The sequence below is a fragment of the Cyclopterus lumpus genome, chromosome 3 (assembly GCF_009769545.1).
Source record: "Cyclopterus lumpus isolate fCycLum1 chromosome 3, fCycLum1.pri, whole genome shotgun sequence".
In the NCBI taxonomy this organism is placed as follows: Eukaryota; Metazoa; Chordata; class Actinopteri; order Perciformes; family Cyclopteridae; genus Cyclopterus; species Cyclopterus lumpus.
In genome coordinates, this window is record NC_046968.1 from 14,005,032 (window position 1) to 14,030,365 (window position 25,334).

The following is a 25,334-nucleotide window of genomic DNA, read 5'->3' on the forward strand; positions in this document are numbered from 1 at the left end:
CACTGTTAATATCCTGCAAGACCACTATGTGCAACAGAGCACAACACCAGCAGACATATGAACTGTTTCTCTCCACATTAATCTTACATTTGACATGTTCGAAAAAACAATACCTTCAATGACAAAAAATAAAAATAAATAGTTTCTCAAATATGAAGATTTGCTGCTTACACAATAGTAAACTGAATATGATGGGTTTTTCACTGTTGGTTGGACAAAAAAAAACCTTTGGCATCTTGGGAAAGGCATTTTTCAGGCTTCTATTAAAGAAAATAATCAACAGATAAAAGGATAGTGAAAGTAATCCTTTGTTGCAGCTCTACAATAAAGCCTCTGTTTTGAAAATATCTTGAAAATCACAAAAATGTTGTGTAGATATCATGGTCCTCATGTGAAAGTTTTAAAATAATTGTTTCAGTGCTATGAGCACTGAAAAAATACAATAGAGATGAAAAATCTCTATTGTATTTGAGTGGAGGCAGTGTCTGAGACCCGTATCTCAAAACAAGGAACAATTAAACCAACACTATTAACATGGCTCAATACTTCGAGGAGTAAGTGAGAAGACATGTATTTTTTTCTGCCAGTTGGCTAACTAACCCTCTAAATCCCAATGCAGATTGTTAATTTGACATGGGAAATGAAGCCAGGTGGACCATTTTGAGGGTAAATGTTCTACATGGCCATCCACCATCATTTTTATTTTTGCTGACCCTCACTTCACTCCGAACGTTCTCCTTGAACATAAATCGCTAATGAAGAATAAATGCATATAAATGTAATTTGTAGGAGACAGTGCAGCAGTAGTCCATGCAGACAGCCATGTGAAGAGTCATAGCCTTGAATTATTAATGTACCACTTAGCATCACATTCCATCTAACTAGAAACATGGAGTTTTCTAGAAGGGAAAAGATGCCAATGAGTTAGTAAGCCTAACTAGCTTTATTCTTGTTGTTGACATAATGTATTTAGTAGTTTGTTTATTCACCATCTATTACAACAACAATAATCTCTTGGAGATTTAAATGTCAAAATCAGATTATTTATATTTATGTTGACGAGTCCAAATCCATCCCAAAGACTGCAGTATAATACATATTCAATACAAGGTATCCCACCAATTCAATAATTAATAAACAAATCAATAGGCTACTACACTAACAGCATACAATAGTAGGTTTGCACAAACAGCTCAATTTATACCTAAATGAGTTGACATTGCTGTTGAAGTCCAATCATAATCAGCTCAGATTTAAAGGTGCAAGATCTGAGATTGGAAGCATTTTGATTACTTCTCAACATGTCACTGGCGGCTGATAGCTAATGGTGCTAATGGTGCTAACGGTGTTAACAGAGCTAACGGCGCTAACAGTACAAACTAAAGTGAAAGTGCTGACAGAGCTAACAGTGTTTACCTGAGGACCTGAGGAATCAGAGGGCGAGGGCTACGCTTACGCCATGATGTTGTCGGTTGGTACAGCATTATGTATCCATTGTAGTTGTGCTGAGCTAACCAGTAGGGCACACTCACGTGCACGAACATGCACTAAGGCCGGCCCGACTATGTCAACAAATCCAGGAGAAGCTCAGACAACAGGACACACAAAGAGAGAGCAACTTAATTCTCTGCTCAGGTAGACATTACTCTCCTACATTTCTACATAGCAAAACGTTGTTTGCTACCAAATTAATGTTCAGAATATTGAATACAGCTCCTTTAACAAAGCCAACTGAGTTTGGTGTCTTCTAATAGATCATAAAGGTTGTTCTGATCATCTGTGGTCTATAACAAGCTGGACCTGGATAGGATTTACGTAATCAAATCTTGAGTCGCACTGCCTCTATTTTACCGTCATTTAAATCAGATCTGATAAACTATGTCTATAAACACAAACACTATCTCCTCTGCGATTCCTGTTTTTCCCTAATGGCTGTATGGCTTTCTAATTCTATCTCAGCATCATTAATGGAGCTGTTGAGCCATGTTTAAAAAAAACGCAACACTCCAACATTGCTTGTGCTGAAAAGTAGTCAAATTCCGTCTATATCTTTCGAAAAAGACTTCAAGTGTTGAGGTGAGGTGAAGGACTGATTCTATCTGCAAAAGTAATACTATAAAGAATGTAATTCTGTCTGCAGTGACAAGTATCTCTTGGCATGTCTGTACTGAGGAAACACCCCCAGTTTCAACCACTTGAGAGCTGGTTATTACCAAATATTAAAAGCCTGCAGTCTGCACACCGACAAGCAGTTGCTGTCTTGACGTGTAACTGCAGAGAACAGAATATCTTTTTGACAAGGGACTTGATTTATTTTTCAATCTAAGCAGCTTCCTTCCTCCTCACAAGTGTCATCAGCACAAGGAAGTGTGAATGTGAGACACGCATTCAAACAGGTTCTACACAACTTCCTGCACACAGAATAACACCTTCGGGGGTGAAACATTTCACACAATCATCAAGCAAGTGCTCTGTGTACAGTGTAACACAATAACCTTTATAAGCTCCTTTCTGTCTACATAACATCATGAGATTCAATAAAGCATTAATGAAAACACTATAGATTTTGCTCTTGATAATAACGAATCCAATTTGACGCTACGTTTTTATACTTGAACTTAAATATTGTTGGAGCTTTGCACATTTTGCAGAGTATGCAGCCTTCTGCAAGATGTTTATTTGAGGGGATAAATATGTAAATTAAGGCATATCGACTTTCATATCACAAAGCAATAAATATAACTGTATGCAGGGTTGAATGAGCCTATGAATAATAAGTTATCAAATGGAGATGGCTAAAGAAAGATTGTCCACTGAGAAATTCAGAGATACTGTGCAAAAGCACAGAAAGAAATGTGGGAAACGAAATAGGGGTTAACATTGCATAAAGTCAATACTGCACACAAAAACTGAACCAGCCGGTTTGCTATAAACCAGATCTGTCAAATGTGATTCATCCTGTCCATGGGGATCCCTGTTCAAGCTTCAGTATTTACTCTGTGCCACTGAATAAGCCATCTAGATGGTTTCTTTCAAAACCGCACTGTGTTCACCCTCACATGATCCTCCGATGTCACTCTGATGTCACTCCCCTCCTGCCCAGGGCAATAAGTCCGTAAAGGAAACCACAACTTCAGCTCCATCTTTTAAATGAATCAATCCAATCCAAATCCAATGACAGTAGGGTGTAATAGTGCCTGGTTTTAAATTGAGTTAAGGAAGAAGAAATTAAATTAGCTGGTATAATGAAATATAAAAACATTAATAGGCTTGAAAAATGTAAAAACATTGATGTAGTATATTTGATCAAATCTATTCTATATCATACCTAGATGTATATAAGTCTCTTTAGTCACACATCAGAAATGTTCTTTTGATAACGTCTATGCTCATACTATAACAATAGCTTTGTCTGTAGTGATGTGGAGTGACACTGTGGTTAATATGAACATTATGTTGCTGTAATACAGTTATAATGTCAAGCTTTATTTGTATTGCACTTTTCAGAAACTAAAGGTTAATAATGTGCTTTAAAAGCAGCACAAACAAAGGTCAGCAATGTACGTTGGAGCGCTGCCATGTAAAGCCTTGTAGGTGATTAAAACCATGTTTAAATCAATTTGAAAACAAATGAGCCAGAACAATGAAGCTCATCAGAGTTAAGTAAGTGGATTGTTGTTTGTTAGAAGTCTGGCAGCTCATCGCTGTTTACTGTTAATATGACTCTAATATAAATAATTATTCTTTACAGCACATTATAGGGAATATTACAAGCATCCTTCTGGTCTCTATGAATCATCATCATTGTTCAAATTGAATGATCCTAATAGCATTACTATATTTAACTATACTGATTGTATATTGCATGAAGCGGTGATATATTTCTTATAGTTATACTAGAGGGCTACAATATAATTCACATTATCTCTGTCGGACAAAAGACTTTCTCATTGATCGTCCTGTTAGTGTAAGATTCCGCAGCAGGGTTAAATGGATTTTCAGCTGCACAATGGTCATTAAACTCTCTGCTCTTCTACAATTACAGTCTCATCAATATAGTACAACTTCTGGACCGTGTCCTGTGTGATTACACAGAACTCAAAATCTGTTGTACCTTTCACATTATAAAAAAAGGCAAAACAGCACACTTTAATATGATCTTTGTGTTCATGTATACATGTGCAAAAGACGGTTCATCAGTCATTTATTCATGATTGCTGAGAGAACATGGTCATGTCTTATGTTTTAGATGTATAAGTTTGAAATGTGATTACAAAATAAGTTTATTTAAAAAATATACTGGCTTTAAGGTAAATAAGTTAAGAGGCTAAAGTTAATAGAGCCTGTTTTAAAATCATGTTTTATCACTGCTGTGAGATTTTGAATATGTTGGATCTAAGCTATAAATATGTATAGAAATATGTATGCATGCATGTCCTCAATGGTAATATATGTTGACCTCATACACATATACAACATTTCTATCAAGTTTTAAGTGCAGCAGTTATAAAGTACTTGTTCACAACAATAGATCATCGACTTTTGAAGTGTGGATGAATTGATTACATGATGAAAAGGATGTTTAATGGACAGTTGTTCTCATCTTTCAAGCTGCCAAATAATGTGTCACTGCAAAGGCCTGGTGTTTTTTATGTATTTTATGTGTTATCGGTTCTTTTTCATTGCTACTTAAAATGCTCGTACAGATAATAATGCATGTTGCTTATATTGAATACAAATTGTATATATTAGGGTGAAATCTAATATAATTTGTAAATCATTATTATGACAGTAATGGTGTTTTAATGCCACTTCCATAAAAACTGTGCACAACGCCCATCTCATAATTGTTTTTCAAGGCCCGCAATGATCCTCATTTTTCAACTCAACCTTCCTGGTATTGGGTGAGAGTAATGATGTCTGCTTTAGTGTTTTTGTGATGCATTGGTCCATGCTGTGCTTCACTGGCACAACCCCCAGTATTCACAGGTGTTTTGGAAGATCATTTGTATTATAATTCTGTTTCAGGGTCCTGTCCAATTTGCTTTCTGTTCCACCATACAATATGACTTGAGTGATTGCTTCACAAAACTATATCTTCGGCTTTCTGCACATCCATCTCAAAAACAAAAAACAAATCAACACTCTGTGACTTGAAGCTCAAACAGACAGTCCGTGCTCTACCTCTGCGCTGTGCTTTAAAGCGGACAAGGACCAAGCTTCCCGGGATTATCTTTCATCAATTTATTGCCGCGGATGGTATCATCATAAATTCCCTGCATTCACAAAGTTTCTCTTGAATAAATGCTCAGGACTAAAACAGGAAGAAAAGCTATTGAAAGGGCAACACATACATAAAAAAAAAAGAAGCCCATCATGTGAATCAGCAGACGAGTCCGCCAGCTGATTCACGTGATGGTCTTTTTCACGCTGCAGCCATTAATGCAGTGGTATAATCAAACAAATCTATTGACTGACAGTGAAACCTCAAATATTTGGGTTGATCACGGTTCACAGCTGCCTCCTTTCCTACCTCCAGGTGTAAAGGTGATAGTTCTTCAGTCTCAAATCAGGTGGTTATGACAGCTTTGGGGGTAAAGAGCAGTAGCTGTGTTGTCCACAACAGACTGGAACCATCAACCCAGATTCATTGAATCACATTTACTCACATAAGAATATAATGACATGGCAATTTATGAAGCACTGGAACACTCTGTTGATGTGTACCCTTCAAAATAAAAGTCTGCTTTATTTTACAGAGGTTTCTAAAGCCTTGTTCAGCGCAACAGCACCACTATGGGCTTGTTCAGGGCGGGTGTTTGTTATTTTAGTGACTGTCAGGGCACTGGCGGGGTAACAGACTCAGTGCTTAAGCTTACATTAACTCTGTTGGGTCTGGGGTGGTTCGGAAATAAAAAGAATAATGCCTGTCGGGTTTGGGTCGGGCTCGGTCACTCCTCTCTTGTACCTGGGTTGGGTAACAGAAATATAAGTCTCGAGTTGCACATTAATGAATACGAGGATGTAAAGAACTCAAGAACACATCAAATTAATGTATAATTTGTGACATCATCATTTGTGCCTCATCAGAATGGTCATTCTTATACATCATGATAGAAATATTCAGCTTCCACTTTGTGACCAAATGTGAACAGAGAGCAGCGGTTCATTTCCCCCTCACACTACCCAGGACATCCCTTTCAAGCCTCAGCCAAAGCCAGTAGCTGTTGGCCTGGATTGAGCGTGTCTCTGAGGATCTGTCAGCAGCCAGTCTGTGTGCTGGCAGGTGGTCTTAAGGCATGACCAATACGCTGCAGACAGACAGACCATGCTGGGGCTCTATGGGACTGCTAATCTGGGGCCAAGCCAAGGTCCACCAGCCTTGTGCTGTAACTCTCAGCTCACTGTGTCACCCTCTGTTTCAAAAGCTTTACTGAACTCTAAACTACATTAACCTCCAGGCAAGGGTATGTTCCTTCAGTCCAACACAACCAAACAAGTAAACAACACACATTGTTACAATGAACTCATACATTGCAATGAAGCACAATGATTATTCAAACTGTGTATACATAGGGATAGGACCCTGGTTTTATAATATATGTGATAAAATCATCAATGTGTCCAGCTATAAAGCAGTCATTATTATCAGGGCCAGGAATTCTAAAAGCATGTCATTTCTGAAGGAAAATAAATTATGGGAATAATCGCCTTTTTCATATTTTTTTACTGATGATTGCATCTGTCATTAGAGGATGGATCTTTTCCCAGTCAGTGCCTTGTCATACACTTGTCTCCATTTCCTCCTCACAGTGCAATCTAGTCATTGTGGAGTTGAGGAGGGGTTATCACTCGCTTCTTGCGGTTATTGAACAGGCTGATAGCTGCATTAATGTGTGCTATCGTTCGGTACCGCTCAACTTAACACCACGTCAAACCAACTGATTTTCATCCAAGACAGCGATGGTGATGGTGTAGAAATTCAGTATAGCACTGTGAGAGGACTGCAACACAAGTACCTACAAAGTGCGTCTATCTGCTCTGAACAATGTTGGTGCTCTCTTCACACATCACTGCTCAGGGTAACGATGGCTTTGAGTCCTACAACTCTCACATGTAGATGAAGGTGATCAGTCAGACTTCAGAATTAATTAGTATTGATTGTTAAAGGCTAATTCCCTCTACTGTGTTGTTCAAGCGAGTATTGTTTTTAATTTGTCTTATTGTCAACAAATCATACGAAGAGACCAAAACCAACAATTAATTGATCCTAGTCAAAAATATTGTCTATGTAGCCGAAGCTTGATATAACAACGGCGCCACTGTTTCCATTCTTGTTAATAACCAATAATGTTGTTGACAAAAAAGTGTCAGTTAAAAAATGACACATAGTAGGTATTTCATGCAGATTCTCTAGATATCTCTAGATTCACTGAATTAGAAATATTTTTAGGTCAACAGAGAAAATTTGAAAACACATATATTAAGGAATTTGACTCCTGGCAGTGTGGATAGAGGTTTCATGTTGGACAATAAAATATACAGACAATGTCATTAAATGGTTTACTAAATTAATACAAACCCATCTATTATCTATATCCTTTACAAGATCACGAGGGCTGGAGCCGAGGAGAGACAGTGTACTTTCGAGACAGGACGCCAGTCAATCATACTTAAAGACAAACAACCTTTTAAACTCACATTCACAACAATCAACATGTGTTCTCCGGCTAGCAGCTTGAGTACTGTAGTTTACAGTACTTTGACTCAATCCCAAAACCACTGTGCTGCTGCTGTAAATACTGACTAAAGCACCAAATATGTATTAATCCACGACTAAAATTACCATTGCACTATTTACTACAATTGCACTTTTTACAGCTTTTTGAGTAATGTCTGCTAAAGACCGCAGTGTTTTAAGAATTCAACTATATACTTGTAAGGTTCAAAGTACTCCTGATCATGTGATGTGATCAAAAGCTTCAGAACAGCTGAATGGACCTTGACGTTACATTATTTTGTCAATGACATTTGTCTTCAGTAGGAACCCATGGGCTGGACATCCTACACTCTTTAAAGCTCTACTTTTCATCTCTTAAATAACTGTCACTACACCTGCACATAATTTTTAATTGCACAGACCACATCGCTTGTAGCCAAATAACACTTTTTCAATGGGGCTCTCAGTGACCTTGCACCCAACAGCCATTACGTGTCATTATCATAGTTCATTTCCCCCACTTTACCTGCATGAACAATGGCCCATGGCCTCGGGATGACATTATTACTCACCCTGATTCCCAGCTCCACATTTTCTCCCCCGTACACCTCCATCCCTTCATCCAGCAAACCAATCTCCTCAAAGTACAGCCTATCCACCACGAAGCAACCAATCAGGGCCGGACTCCTGCGGGGATGACAGATTATGAGGATCAGTTTTGTTTGTCTTTTGCAGGTTAAATTTGCTTGACACAGTTGCTATAGTAAGAACGAGGAAAAGAAGACAAATGTGACCTTGACAACACATGACTTGGCCATCAATAAATGACCCTTTTAGCAGGGTTGACATTTGTTACTTAAGACTACTTAATATTGAAGCCCAGTATATAGCTCAACCATGTATGGTAAGTGTGCTATGTTGTAGACACATTATTACAGGGGTAGTGAATGGTCATGTCTATAATGTGAATTCCTGTAAATTCAATGCTCATGTCCAATTTCCTGCGGTGGTCCCTAGACCATTTGTTCTGAAATTGTACTGAAGTAGCACATCACATGCCATGGTGAAGCTATGTTTGAGTCAAATAATTGAGTATTGCTTTAAAGGGCTTTTTTTTGGGAGAAATATCATTTGAACACGCAAACAAATAACCCCCTTCAGATTCATCACCCCTCACGATCCCACTGCCTTTATCCTAATACATCCATGGCCATTAACTTCTCCTGTGCACAACCACCAATGCTGACTGGCTGGAATAGCGATGTGTGACTCGGTTCAAGCCATTTTGTTTGTTTCCCATTTACAGATGAATGTGAATGAACACCAGATCATTTTTCAGCACGCACACATAACGGACAGATAGTGGCCGTGTGAGGAGATATTTGCTATATTTGACAAAAAGTGTATTGGATTAGAATCACTGACTGCACCTATAATTTAATATATTCAACAGTATAATCCAAATATGTTTAACACATTGTTCTGGATTATTAATCTACAGTGTTATTGTCCTATTTGAGTCAATGCACAGTGGACAGGCAGTGGTTTGCATTACAGACCAGGCCGGGGTTGCATCCCATGACAATAATGAACATGCCCACAGCCTCAAATGTCGGTCTTAAAGAAAACATTGCAAGATAACTTTCCTGCTTCAGATTCCAGGCTGTGGTTGGGAAGCACAGGGGAGACTTTGTTTTGCCTCCAGGGCTGAAGTTGACAGTTGATGCTCACTTTACTCAGCAATTGAGAAGCAAGACACAGGAACTTGAGTCTAGAGGTGGAAAGTAACATTTACAGAAGTACTCTTCTTTAAATATAAAATTGAGGTACTTGTGCCTAAAATGAGTATTGCCATTTTATACCACTTTAAACTTCTACTCCAGTCCATCTCCATGGTAATATTATAATTATCTGAGAGCCTTAGTTACTAATTACTTTACAGATTAAACATTTACAAAGCATGTGATCAGGTCATGAAATATAATACTGTGCTATATTTATTTTTTAATTAATTATGGAATTTATTATTTCAATGATATTATAGATAATTATATGAACTCTCAGAAAGGGGTCATTTAGCTTTACTTTACCACTTAAAGTACATTTACTTGAGTAAAATCTTGAATGTAAGTATTTTCACAAAGTGCTATCGTTACCTTTACTTAAGTAGATGATCTGAATACTTTGTCCACCACTGCTTGTGTCTTGTGGAGTGGCAGCATTTATTCATGGGCAAACTGAAACCTACATTTTCTACCACTTGACAACTTGGCTGCTAGTTTTCTCTTTGCTCTGATCGTCAACACCTCGGTCGGTTCTGAGAGAATCCGCCGTCACTCTGTGGACTCGCTCGACCGGACAACAAATTCTCAATTCTCAAAATGAGCTTCAAATATAGGATTGCAAAAGAATGTTTGAGACGTATATAAAAGGAAAATACAAATTGATTAAGAAAAGAAACACCACGTATGTATTGAGGAAGTGGATCACATAGTTGCTCGCTGTAGCAAAGTCGTCACTGGCAGAAACATTGTTGCATGGCGCCTAATAATTTGTGCCGGTCCCTCCGCTTTGCTGCGCTCCAGCAACAAATATCATATAGTTTTATCATTTGAACAAGGCAAGACATGTGGTGTTTACTTACTGGATGGGTGCAGTCTTGTTGCCATTGTGCCACCAGGACTTGGGTGGATTGAGGTAGCGACACCACAGCTCCCAGTCGAAGCCCTGGGCAGACAGCGGATACTCTTCAATCTCAAACGTGTCGTACTTGATGTTATCAAACGATGGGGAGATTATGCGGGTTCTGTCTTCTTGAATTCTCTGCAGAATGGGTTCAGCCCTTCAAATATGGAAAGACAAAGTCATTTGACTAAGTATTTGTTTTGACAGGTTTTCTGCATTACCTTTGCAATCATGCCTGCCATTTAAAAAAAACCAATTTCACTATACACAAGATTAATTCAATCCAATTTACTCGGCTGACAAAACATTATTCCCCATTTGATAAGATAGATTTTTTTTCATCAAAATATGAAACCATAAAACATCCACAAAAACTACACATTACATTTAGTTAATTTGTGGCAAAAGGGATCAAAATTGATTTATGCAGAAAACAAATTCAAAAGAACGTAATTTCGGGAAATTTGCTTTCTGATTTGCTTTCTTGTTGAGTGATGTGAAATTTAGTATCGCTCTTATGTCCGTACGATAAATATGAAGCTACAGCAAGGAGACTATTATCTTAGCTTAGTATATAGAACTCTCGAGCGAGCTATCTTTAAGTGTGTCCTATCTCCACAGTAACAACCTTCTTGTCTGGATTCAAGGCCGGCCAATCAACAGAGACTGCCCTCCTTGCTGTCTCTGCGAAGCTTCACACTGCTAGAGCAGCCTCTCTCTCCTCTGTCCTTATCCTTCTAGACCTTTCTGCGGCATTTGACACAGTGAACCACCAGATCCTTATTTCCTCCCTGCAGGACCTGGGAATCTCAGGCACTGCACTCTCCCTTTTCTCATCCTACCTCACCAACCGCACTTACGGGGTAACTTGGAGAGGATCTGTGTCTGAGCCTTGTCCTCTCACTACTGGGGTCCCTCAGGGCTCCGTCCTGGGTCCCCTCCTGTTCTCTCTGTACACTAATTCTCTTGGCTCTGTCATTCGCTCGCATGGCTTCTCCTACCATAGCTACGCTGATGACACCCAACTAATCCTCTCGTTTCCCCAATCTGAAACACAGATAGCAGCACAAATCTCTGCCTGTCTGACTAACATCTCTTATCTGAAAATCAACTCTGACAAAACTGAACTACTTTTCCTTCCAGGGAAAGGCTCTCCCACCCACGACCTGACTACCACTTTCAACAACTCGGTGTTAGCCCCGACCCCGACTGCCAGGAACCTCGGTGTGACACTCGACAGTCAACTCTCCCTGACTGCTAACATTACTGCGACAACACGTTCCTGTAGGTACATGATGCATAACATCAGGAGAATATGTCCTCTTCTTATTCAGAAGGCGGCACAGGTTCTGGTTCAGGCTCTGATCATCTTGTGCCTGGACTACTGTAACTCCCTCCTGGCAGGTCTACCTGCTAAGGCCATCCGACCTCTGCAGCTCATCCAGAATGCAGCCGCTCGACAGGTATTCCTCCCTGAATTCACCCACAATACTCCGCTCCTCCGCTCCCTTCACTGGTTACCGGTAGTCGCCCGCATCTGCTTCAAAACATTGGTTGTTGTTTACCGTGGGGCGAACCGATCGGGTCTCGTCTACATCCAGAACCTTACAGCCCAGCCCGTTCACTCCGCTCGGCATCTAAATCGACTTGTGACTCCGTCACTGCGAGCTAAACACTCAACAAAATCAAGACTGTTTGCTGTCCTGGCTCCTTAGTGGTGGAACGAGCTCCCCATTGACACCAGGACAGCAGAAAGTCTCTACATCTCCCTCTGCAAACTAAAAACCCATCTTTTCAGACTATACCTTGAATAAAAACAGATTAGCACTTCAGTGGCACTTGAATGGCACTTACTTACGGTATTTTTGTAGTTTGGGCTTTCTTGAAGAAATGTTACTTTCTTGATTCTTATTGTTCTGAGTTTGTACTCATGGTTGAATGCACTTATTGTCAGTCGCTTTGGATAAAAGCGTCAGCTAAATGATATGTCATGCAATGTAATGTAGTATAAAGACATGAAATGGGGAAACAGCTGCCTGGCTCTGTCCAAAGGTGACGAAATCTGCCTAAAGCTCTTGAACTAATACCTTCTTTTGTATGTTGTTTGTCTCAATGTTATTGCCTTCAGTCCGAGCCATGCTACCTGTTTCCAGTCTTTAAACTAAGTTAAGATAACTGGTTGCATAATGTAGCCTTATTTTTGTCAAGAAAGCAAATAAGCAAATTCCAGAATGTTAAACTATTGCTTAAAATGTATGTATGAATCAAGAAAGCAGATACAGTTTACACATTAAAGTTAGACATTTGTAAAATGAGGAAATAAAACAGAGTGCAGAGTTATCCGGTCGAGTATGACAAAGAGAGAAAAAGAGCCAAGCTACAGTCTTTGTTTTTAAATGAAATAATTTTCCGTAAACCCACACAGAGTGATGTGACTCAAGAACCAGGGCTCTTGTGTTGAGCTGAGCTAACCTCATGCCGCTCTCATTGCGAGTGACTCACCAGCCAACGTTGAATTCGACGTGGGCATCAAACAGGGCAACAACTGGGGCAGTAGCAGCCCTCCACCCGCTCACTCTGGACCGGATCAGACCCTCCTGCTTGGCATGACGCACCATCTTGATGAATCCTGGATGCTGTTTGTTAGTCTCAGACACAAAATCCTGCAGCTTCTCTTTTAGCTCAACTAGAAAACACACACACACACATTTGACATCAATATCTGAAGAGTTTTTGAGTCCTTGTATGAGATGAGTGATACGTAAGTGAAGTTGTGAGCAAACTTCCACCCACTAGACGCCGTCATGTCCTCCTCCAGTGGGCAGTATTTCATTGGTGGGAGGCCAAACGTACTCACTGCTTCACTGCTTTGATCACTGGACCAAAGACGCAGCATATTGAGCCAGAACCGCAGACCGTCATAGAGCTTCAGTCATAACGGGATTTTGCAATATTGAGGACTTAGCCTGCAATGCTTTTCAAAACATGGGGGGAGGTGATGGAGGAAGTCCACGGAGTCTAATGTTTGGCTTCAAGGTTTACCTCTTATTACTCAGGTATATATTTTATGATGAGTCATACCCTGCAGGATGAGAGTCATTGCTACTGATATGAAAATAAATCATAGTTGCCCCCACATGTGGTAGCAATATTTCTGCAACTTTTCTCAAAAATACAGTACAAATTACTAATGTATTAGATGTTTCTAAAAAGCAAGCTAAGACTGATCTGTTTTTCTTTTAAAGTTCACACTTTGTGAGATGTGAAAAAAGTGAGTGAGCAGCACCACAACTCTATATCTTAGGCCTACTATCAAAAGAAAATTAAATGTTTCATCATCCCGTGTATAAATCACCTTTGGCTGTGTTCTCACTATTTCACTTTTAACCACGAGTATACCTTGCGAGTTTTAAGGGAATGGGGAGCAGTTACAAACAGACAGAAAGTATTCGCCATGAAATTGTGCTGTGTCTTCAGAGGGGGGGTGAGTCGATTTCTAAAGTTGAGAATGGTTTGACATTCCCTCAAAAAAAGGGAAATAGTTCTGTTGGAGATGATCTGATCATTTACGGAGACATTGGATGTATTGTTTAAGTTTACATCTGTGTCTTTCAACTATACAAAACATGATTAAAGAACACACACAGATTATGTACAGGTCCCTGACACACTGTATGCACAGCAACATCCTGCTTCAGCACTGATTTATTTGAATGCAAATTCTTATATATTTTTTCCAGCAGCCTTATTTTTTTTGCCAGCACGTGGCACCTGTTTGCTGTAAATAAGCCTGACAGCAAATATCAATCAGTGCATCTATTTTTTTTTAATTCAATATAAGATGCAAACATATAGAATATAAATGATTTATTCTCACATTTTTTCATCAGCAATCCCTTCAGAGGTTGGGAAAGAGGTAATAATATTCACCCATACGTGGAACGTTATGATGTTAATGTTTTGTCTATATTTTTGTCTTGTGTTTTTAAAATGGTATGCTGTACTGTATGTCACACTAATATATACAAGTATGTACTGTTGACAATAAACTGCTTATGGTATCTTGATTCAATAAAAAGTTAATAAAGTTAAAGTCAACGAAAAGTCACTAATTCTTTTGAAAAATGAGAAGCGACAATGCAACACAAAGCAGGAATTAAAAATCAAATTAGTATATGTTATGAATGAGTCTTAAATCAATGTATTGTTGAATTAACACTATTCTGATTTTTTTTGTCACGGACGATATTAAAGTTGTGGAGAGTGTTACAGAGCTACGTTTACACTCATTGTGCGCAACTTTTAGGCCTAACAAATGCATTTGCTTGCAGCAACACAAATGGAGATCTGTTTATAAAAGCATTGCTCCACAGAGCTAATAGCTAAAAAACACACAGGGTACCTTAAGTTACACCATCTTATTATAATAGATGGATCACACAAAAAACAACTCTTGAATTTGTTCAATTTGTCAAAACTGTTTCCGTAGCAACAACTGACCTCATCAGTCAGCAGAGAAAATTGCTAAAAATATTTTGTACAAATATATCAGATTGTCAAACACTCATCATTATCGTGAATGCTGCTGGTCCACGAAGGAACAGAATAATATGTAAGCAGACATCCCCAGTGTACATCTGCCTTAGATTAGATATCCATAACTTAAAGCAGAAGGACTCCCAACCATCAAATCAGGGCTGATCCCTTGTGCCAATTCAGGCTTCAGCGTATGTAATAGAACCATTTCTTCCCATTGGACTCTTAATTCTGCATAAAGGAAAGCTACTGTAGTTACTCATGCCTTCTGTATCTGTAAACAATTGTATCCATTAAGACATTCTGATGTGTGTGTCTGAATTGAAAATAAGAATGATGTGTGTCGTCTCATAACAAATCATAATAAAGCACAGTTCATTACACTAGAAATGGCTGATGGCCAACAGGCATCAATCTTTCAGGATGCTCAAGCTCTGCTGGAAAGCAATGGGCTCTAGGATGCTGTCGCACTAGAATAACAAGCAAACAGGTTTCTAACATCAATGTGTAGTATGGCTGTAAACCCAGGGACTTGTTAAAAATGTTAAAAGGTTTCTCTCAGAAGAAAAAAACACAAACCTAATGGTGAGCAGCAAAATTGTTAATACGCCATAACGTTCACCTCTATTCTATCCTCAGCGGGATCTAACAAAACCATTAAATTAAACTGTGTATAACTACCGAAATATGGATATTGTTTTTCTGAATCCCCAACAACAAATGGAGATAGCTTTCGAAATTCAAAACTGTGACATGGCTTATGAATCCTCTTGTTACACATTTCTTTAACTGACAATAACCTGGCAAAGACTATTTGATAGAATTTCGTGGTGGTTTCCTTTAACTATATCTTAATAAATGTCTGTGGTGGAAGAAGTACAGTACTCAAATATTTTACTTGAGTCAAAGTAGCATTGACACAGTGTAGGAATAGAATTATCTGTTACAAGTAAAGGTCCTGCATTCAAAGTCTTACTGAAGTAAACATACAAAAGTACCAGCGTTAATATATACGTAAAGTATCAAAATCAAAGTACTCATAATGCAGAAAACCCATTTTAGATGAATGTGCATTATGTGTTATAGTTATTGATGTTTAATCAGTTTAATGTTGCATCTGGTAAAGGTAGGGCTAAGTTACTCCATCCCCATCAATAAAGTGTTAAAACCAGTAATAATACATCTTCATTTATTTGTTGATAATGTTTTTAATTATTAATATAAATGTGCAAGTAACTTAAGTTATCAAACGGATCCAGTGAAATAAAAAAGTACAATATTGGCCTTTTAAGTATTGTGGAGTAGAAGTATAAAAATTGAAATACTCAAGTACCTCAACGTTTTGGATGTACTTAAGTACACTACTTGAGTAAATCTACTTAGATACTTTACACCACTGGTCTAAACTGAGCTTGTCTGTCTCAGCAACAAGAACTGTACGTTCTCTTCATGAATGTTCAAACTAAATTATCAACACACAGGCGTTACTTCTTGGACAGCAGATGGCAAATTGGCTTTGATACAGGTCTGACAGTTGCTGTGTAGTTTGCACTACACCACTTGGCAATTTCTGACTACACAACTCAGCGCTTATTAAAATCTGTGTTTAAAATATCCAAATGATAACTCATGCTTCCTCCAAGATTTTACCAGTCTTGTATCCAATCCTCCATCATCACATGTATACAAAACTCCTTCGTATTATCACTTAAGTTTAAGTATGGAATCACAAGTTCTCTGATAGCCCGTTCAATAAGTGAGCCTGTTTCAAAACCCCACTCTTAGAAAGATGAGCCATTCTCAGGCCACAGCTTGGGACATTATCCAATTAAGGAGGAATCAGCTAAGTCAATTTGCCCTTCTCTCCCTTGATGGCTACACGTCCTCCTGCATGCTAATGCCTCTTGGAGGTGAGCTGTGTGACAGTGGTGGATGACTAATGTAAAGCTATGGATCCCTGGGAGGTTCGCTGTGGTCGATGACCCCATCGACAATCTCAGCAGCATCACGGGTCAACTAGGCTAACGACATTTAGCACAGATAAGATTCAGTCGTGATGATAATGATAACACCCGACATATCAGACGCAGTGTGACAGAGTGCTCAGGCAAACAGGGGGAAATGCCATCAGCAAAATGTCAATGCGTGACTTGGGTCCCTGAAGGAGCTAAAGGCAACTGCTCTCACATCTGTAGGGCTCTAAATTACGTCATGCAATATAAATGTTTTTGGGTTCTGATGTGCTAATTCAATAATGTGCAAATGGGAGCAAACTTTAGTGTTTTCAGCTTTAAATCTTTTAACAAATATCTTTGAATATATTTACATTTTTGTTCAATAACAACCAGAGGGAGAATCATCCTTCTTAGCCCAGCGTGTTGAGATGAGTTACCAAGACAAACTACAGGGATCTATATTCTGTTCCATCAGGCTACAGGCAATGCTACATGTTTTGCATTATTGACTTTGGAAAACATTCTTCCCAATATCAGTATTTCCCCTGTTGATTGCTCGTAATGGCTGTCTTAGTCCTTGTTACCAGCAGCACAACTCATTTAAAAGTGTATTGCCTATAAAATACCTTGGCAGAGAATCATTCCCTTTTTATAGCCTGCTTTCTGCCTTTAAATGTAGTTTTACACTGTAAATTACCATGTCTTCTTTTCACAGGTGACTTCAAGTCTATTGCATGGCAGACTTAAGCCACCCATCAGTGATCTCACACGTCCTGACACGGTTTGCACTGCATACAATTCATACAGATGTGAGAATTAGGTTATAAGATATATACAAACACTTTGCTGGATTGTTATCTGCCTCGGGCATATTTCCTGACTTTGCAGCCAATTAGTGTTATTCATCTATTGGTAAAATCCAATGAACACAGCCCCTAATTAAAAACACTAAAAAGGCCAGAAGAGCAGTTAATATCATAAATAAATATGTTTCCACACTTGAGGCAATGATATGTAGACGATAGGCCTCCTTTAACGCAAAGTTAAGCCATGCTCCTCTTCATTATTGTTGCTATGCAAGGAAACCGTTCTCACAAAGCACAGGAGTCTACAAAAGATAACACATTTACTGTTGAAATGTTATTTCTTTTTTAAACAATGGGTCCTTCATTTTAGACAGAGGTGGACAAAAGCAATCATTTCTTTTTTCTGGTTGAACTGAAAACTGTTGGAGGCAGATTTTAGCAGCTGTAGCTAGCTGGATAATTAAGCTAAAGTTAGTTTCTTGAGTTTCTTGGCGAGTTTTTCCAGCTGACTCGTAAAACAAGAATCCTGAATAGGGTGTCTTAAATATGTTAAATATGAACTTGATGGATACATACATGTGAGCATGCTAAAAGACTGAAGCTAAAGCTGGCATGTCGCAGACTAATATCTATAATTACCAGTTGCTACCAGTGTACAGCTAACACTAGTCGTTATTATTTGTGTGATAAAATGTAAGATTGTTGTTTTAATTCTAATAATTCAGAAGAGTAGATAAACCCACTATGTAATCTCTTTATTTAGTTTTGCTCTTGTTTTTTGGAAAGGTAAAATAAACAAAAACACCAACTCCCAAATTCTTTAAGTGCATATTATCTCTCTACCACAGCCCCATGCACACCACTTCATCATGCTAGGAAATCCAAAGCCTGACAGGCCTGCTGTGCCTAGTTGTAGTTGCTAAGCTACCATAACTCTGTGTTTGGGGGAAGGGTTTAACGAGAGGTCAATTTCTCTATTAGAAAATAAGGCTGCTTACTATTATTGCTGTTGTCGTCCACCAGGATGATGTCTTTGAGAAGGTGGGAGGGTGTCCGGTTGATGGCAGAGTGAATGGACCGCAAGATGACAGAAAAGGCTTCATTCACAAAAATGAACACAATGCTCATTTGAGGGAGGTTTAAAGGATAAGTGAGGTTTCTGCACCTGTGAAGGACAAATACAATACCATGTTGAGGCAATATTTAGACCTTATCTAAAGGATTAACAGGCACATTTGACATTTCTAAAGAAAAGAAAGAGCAGATTTTTTTTAATTTACCATTTAGAGTACTCCTGCAATAGTGGTGCAACTGTAATACAGTACAATCAGTTTAGGAGGAATAATTGGTTGTGTGGTGAGTACTGACATAAATCAACCCTATTTATTGCCCTAGCAAAACATTCTTTTCTATAATATGCTGACATTTTAATTTTTAATAAGAAGTCCAGCCTCTCCGCCCAAGAAGAAACGGATGCTTGTATCCAGAACATGCAGAGAAGAGGCTGTTAAAATCTGACTGAAATGCTGCAGGTACACATGCTTTTAGTTTAAATTAACGTATTTGAAATTGAAATCATGATCATAACATGTTCTGTATATTGACACAAATGTCTTAGAAGACACTAATAAACATAATAACAATATGTAAATGGTGGTAACAAAAACTGTGGTAAGCTCCTCCTATTGACATGACCTTTTAATTTAATTGTAAAGACTGAATATCATAGGCAATTATTTGTTTCCAGTCCTGCCTGTCAAATTTAATTGATCTTACAATGATGTTACAACGTCATGCCGCTGGACGCCTGTTGTATTTACAGAACAGCTTGGCTACTTGACAATACTTTTATGAAATAAGTGGAAAATGTGTGTGATTAATTAATCTCTGAGTGTACATGAGTGAACTGAGCCAGTATGAGTGGGAAAGGATGGTCTCAAAGGCGTTTAGTGATGAGCTGTGGAGAAAATGCCCTGAAGATCTTTGAGCTGTGTAAACTTTACCACCAGTCTGTGCGCTCATGTAACATGTGGACATAAAAGCTCGTCTGAAAACCACGTCACAGCCAACCGATGTGGTGCGACTACTTTCCTGTAAAGTTGTTAGTGTATTGACTTTGCAGGATTGCTTTTTGTCCAGAATTAAATCAAACTCCCCACTGTGCACATGTAACTGCACACAGCTTTGATAATGCATGTGATCCTTAATTTACAGGCTGCAAGTCGGAACAAGTACTTTGTCCTGCAACCTTCAGCTGGCCGTAGGGGTTTGATATATTGGTACAGTAAGAGTCTCCTTAATCAAGCCAACAACAAACACAAGTTTTCTCAGGAGCAGCATTGCACTAAATGCTGTGGGCAGATTGGTTTTCAATTAGAGGCACTTAGTGTATGATCGGAAGAAACAATGTGTTTTTCAGCATAGCAAATGCCACACAAGTCTCTTTGTTTATTACTGAAAAGTCCTCAGAGCTAAAAAAGAGCACAGAACACCAAGGTAGATAAGGTCGCCCGATATGAGGATAGATACACACTATCCAAAATGATAGTCAGGCAAAACCATCAATTTGAACACGACACCTTGAGCTCTGGGAAATTCTAATTTTACATTTTATAGACAAATTGATTAACTTAAAATAACTGGCAGATTAATAGATAATTCAACCTTTTAGTTGTACTGATAGTGGCAATTAGTTACTGTAACTGTCAGAGGTTTTGCCATACTGTTTTTAATGTGGTGGCTTTAATATCTCTCGGGTGTGTTAGGCCAGTGTGGGATGTGTTGCGTTGTTGCAATCACAAAGTAGACCCCAATGCTAACATCCCAATACTAACATCAGCATGTTTGCATTGGGGTGACTGTGGCTCAGTGATATAGCGGCTCGTCCTTCAATCAGATGATTGGCATTTCGATCTCCGGCTCCGATAGTCCATGGCGACACTTAACCCCCAAAATCTCCTATAGGCTGTGTTTGCTGTTTATGAATGGTGAGATAGTTCTGATGGGCAGGTGGAGCCTTCAGTGTATGAATATGTAAATGAGTGATTGATGACATGTAGTGTTGAAGTCCATTCACAGTTGTCATTGGTGGCAAGTTGGCATGCAGACGTTAGCATTTAGCTTACCTCTAGCATGGCTGTAGACACTTCAGTACCTTGATCGTTCACGTGTTAATTTGCTGGATTATCCTCACCATTGTCATCTCATAACATATATTACTATCACAATATACAAGTATTAATAGTAACCATATTGCCCCACTGCTATGTAGACATACACAAGTGTTTTGACAATGTCATGTGCACTATTTCTTTGTGAGTGAGAAGAAAAGTCTGCTTGCTCATAATCAAACTGACACTTTGACAGCCGAAACATTTTGACACATAATGCAGTCTCAATCTGTAATTCAGATGCATCAGAAAATAACAGAAACGTTAACAATTTTAACTGCAGTCTTACCCATCAGGCCTGAGGTCTGGTATTGGTCTGTCTAAAGAGAGACGATCACTGAGGTAGCCGTTATATCCATAGTACTGGAACATCTTCAATGCCACCCGCCGGTTGTCGGGGCTGAGCTCCTGACCCCAGTGAGCAAACAGCGACGAGTCAGAGAAGGATGCGTCCGCCTGACCGCCCTCCCCTCTCCCTGGAGTCTCTAGGAATCACAGGAAGACAAATAGCATGAATATGTGTCTAAGCTCCAGTGCATAAGGTGACATTTAAGGGATGTGGAAAAAATATAGCGCTAATATAATCACTGTGATAAATGCTGCATTCCCTTGTTCTGTAATGCATGTATGCGGGTGAAGGGTGGCCTGACTGATTGTCTGTCCTTCAACAGAAACACTGGGAGTTTATATAATAAACATGGTGAGAAGCTCTGGTGTCCTCGAAACAAAAGCTTCAATCCCGACCAGCAGCTGGCGTTGTGTCCTGTAGCTGACCTGTAGCTCTTTAAACTACGCAGAGGAAAAAGTTAAACTCATTTTCCTAAAGGTATTGCGAGAGCAACACGCAATAGCTTCCTTTAATAATTAATCAAGTGCTAATGTGTGATCAAGTGAACCTTTTCTCTTTGAGTGTTTTGCACAACAGAAGACTGTTGAATAACTTTGTGCTTAGAGGACTGAAACCTGAAGGGTTCAAAATGAGTGCATTCCTGACTCGCTTTATAGCTGAGCAGCACTGACAGCACTGAGAGACACATCCCACAAACACACATTTAGTGTGACAAAAAGTATATTACTGCTTGTGGTCCTAGATCATGTCCCGACTCCATAAACGGTGGCATCTGTTATAGATTCTGTCCTGCTTCCAAGAGGTTTTAATGCACTTCAGAAGCAAACTTCTGAGTATGTTTAATAGTCAGACGTTTTTAAAGCTTTACACAGCTTTAAGCAAGCGATTTAAATGCCAAAATAAAAAATACACCATGTAAGGAAGATTCAAATTAAGTGATTTCATCTTCACGAATATACAAAAGTTTCCCAGCTGCACTTCCTAACATCTCCGTGATTATGTCTTCTTTTTAACTGTGGATAAAAAAAACATGTTAACAGTGCAAGGTGTTTCTAGTTTATTACAGCCCTTTCATTGAGTTCTAGTACCTGTTGAAACATTATGCAGGGATTCAGCCACAGTCGGGTCTGAATATTGCAGAGCTTTAGTGTTATTGAACAGCACAGTGAAAATATGGGGGTGTGGGTGAGAGGCTGGTGGTGGCATGGCAAGCCAGTGAAGTCGAGAACAATCTGGAATATTAATTGCACTGAGATTAAGGGCTGTTAGATGAATGATGGGTTACCTCAGTACAGTATAAAGAAACAAGCTTACATTCATACAACCTACAGTATAGGTTGTATGAAAAACAGTCGGTTTCTAAGAATTAAAGAAGCCAGTAAATAATTGAATTCATATTACATTACTTAATTGAAAAGGACAGAGTACAACTGAATACATGCCAGAAAATAATTGCATATTGTCAATCAAAATGTTCTTTTCAGCAGGAAATTAAATCAAATGAAAATTGCCGCTAGTATTAAGAGAAGGTTTCAGTCTCCTGCAGCATATCGAGTCTATACAACAATAAAAGAGACACATTTAATTATGTAGTTTCAGTATTTCAGATTACTGTCATACTGAACAATTTCTTTTCTTTTTCAGAGTAAAATCAAATGCAAGCTCGCAAAAGAGAAGGGAATGTTTTCTTCTTCTATTCTAAATGAATATGTCGCTCAAATTTCAGAACACAATCAAATGAAAACTGAGATCCTTTTTAAAAATCTCAGATAGTGAGGAATAAACATAAACCACGAAGATTCAAAGACCCAAAGAGGAAAGAAAAGGCTTTAAGTCCTCAGTGACACTGCAAGCAAAAGACAAGGTTAAGTGTTTGTGTGTGTGTGTGTGTGTGTGTGTGTGTGTGTGTGTGTGTGCGTGGACAGTATGCATGTGTTTTAAGGAGATTAGTGAAGGTTAATATTCATGAGCAGATTGTTTTAACATACAAGTGACAGACAGTCAGCCACGCAAGAACTCAGACAACAATGTGGAGGCAGGTGTGAAGGGATTACATTATGAAACAAAACAAAAGAACTGGTTCTGGAAAGGCACGGGCTTAAAGTAAATGTCTTTAGAAGGTGAAGGGGACTATTGTACCAGTACTTAGGGAGTGTGTATCCTGTAAAATGTAATCATGCAGTCACTCTCTTACACATGTGGTCATTAAGAGGACATATTTGAGTGAATACTGGACTTTCCAGAACCATGACTCCAAATGAATGATGATGTTGCTTTGTAACCGTTGGTTGTGTTAATAACAACTATTTACAAACAAATTCATGCTACCAACTCAAAAAGTGTGTATAATAATTTGTTTCCCTTGCCGTACAGAAGGTGTTGTCCATCTGCCTGATTCCATGTGATTGTTTCAGAAACAGCTCTAAATTGTTAGCTCTCAATGTGGAGGTAGCTACTGTGTAAAATGTTACTACAAATATATATAATTGAATTAATTGTTTGCATTTTACCTGTAATGAAAGCTTATTAGTGTTAATCAAGAACTTCCTGAGTGACTAAAGTCTTTACAATACCACATTTAGTAGCCTACCGTATCAAATCCATCTTTTACACAGCACAATGACATAGCTGTATCCTTTTTTAAGTACTCTGTGAAACATTAACAAATCAGTAAAAGTCAACCAACAAACAAGCTGACAGAACAGTGCACAGCGAACAGTACAAGCCTGAGGCGGAATAACTTTAACTCCTAAATTCAACAGACAGTTGTTAAAGTTTCTCTGCTGTGAAGCAGAGGGGAAGTATCTCAGCTCTCGATAAGACAACACTGTGATTAGACTACAACCTCCATAAAAGTTCTAAAAGTCTTTCGATCCCGGCAAGTACACCTGAAGGCCCATCCATTTCTCTCCTTGTGTTGGTGATTAATTAGCCAGCAGAGACCATTTCCTCAGAGGTGAATCCCTCAAGCAGCGGTGAGGGCACGTTGGTGTTGTTTGGATGGGGTAACCTCGGCAACGTAGTCTGTTTGGTGTGTTGTTTCCGTGGTGCACATAGACTAAACGATTGATAAACATGCTGGCACAACCTCACTGAAATGGGTTCAAAAACATCACGATGACAATGAGTCACACAATTTGTTTTTGTTTTATCAAGCAGGTCATGTGACCTCGCTGTTTGGAGAGCGCTTTCCTCTTGAGTACACACTCAGTAGACTCACCTTGGTGCGATGCAAGCCCAAGAAAAGCACAGCCAAATATCTAGTGTGTGTGTGTGTGTTTGCGTGTTTAGACAGGTGAAGTATTCCTCAAGCTTCGCAGCAGCACTCCGGCATGTGAAGTGCTGCACTAAGTGTGCTACGACAACAAGACAACGGAGTGTAGCTGTCTGCTCGCACTGCCACCGCGGAGAGGCAGGAGAAAAGATATGCACATGCACCATGTACGTACTGGAAAAACAAAATCACTGGAGACCAAACAGAGACACTGAACAAAGAATAAACCTCCAGGTTATACATGAACTTTCTTTTTAGAGGCATGGCAGCACATGTTAAATTATTCAATTTGATCTCATATAGTGATAGTTCACCGTGATGAAACTTTCCCCATAAAGTACAAGGATTTTATCAAATTGTATTTATTCACTCCCGCCTGTCTGTTGTGAGGAACACGTTTGGGATTTTAAGCTCAAATCCTTATCATGTTTACCACCTCAGAGATAACTCTCCTCCATGCAACGCTAACTCACCCCGTGGTACAGATTTGGATTTTTGATAAAACTGCTGTAGACCTGAGTTGTTTTCTCTGAATGTACCTGCCTCTCCACACTGTATTGCAGTATTGTCTGTTGTAACAATTTTAGTGAAAATCAATAAAAGGGTTAAATCTCGGTTGAGTGATATTTGCTGTGTAACAAATGCAGCAACTGTTTTATAGGAGCAGTCAATCCTAAAACGCGAGTCTTTAGCTCAATTTATTCTATAAAAGGCCTCAATCTCTCCAATGTTTTTCACAATTATCTGGGGTCTTTGTTTTGTTTTGTCCATATACATTTTATAATGTTTCTTGAGAGACCTGAGGTGTGTATGAGTGTTGCTTTTTCATACCATGCCGG

General features: G+C 38.9%; 1 protein-coding gene across 1 annotated transcript in view; it reads right to left on the reverse strand.

Annotated features, from left to right (window-relative positions):
* Positions 1-25,334, reverse strand: part of galnt18b (UDP-N-acetyl-alpha-D-galactosamine:polypeptide N-acetylgalactosaminyltransferase 18b) — a 66,192-nt gene that overhangs the window by 19,473 nt on the left and 21,385 nt on the right. Inside the window, exons 2-6 of the mRNA XM_034529501.1 lie at positions 21,162-21,357; positions 18,701-18,867; positions 12,908-13,091; positions 10,365-10,562; positions 8,293-8,407 (exon numbers count right to left, since the gene is read on the reverse strand). Coding sequence (XP_034385392.1) covers positions 8,293-8,407; positions 10,365-10,562; positions 12,908-13,091; positions 18,701-18,867; positions 21,162-21,357 — 860 coding nt within the window. The remainder of the gene's footprint in view (positions 1-8,292; positions 8,408-10,364; positions 10,563-12,907; positions 13,092-18,700; positions 18,868-21,161; positions 21,358-25,334) is intronic.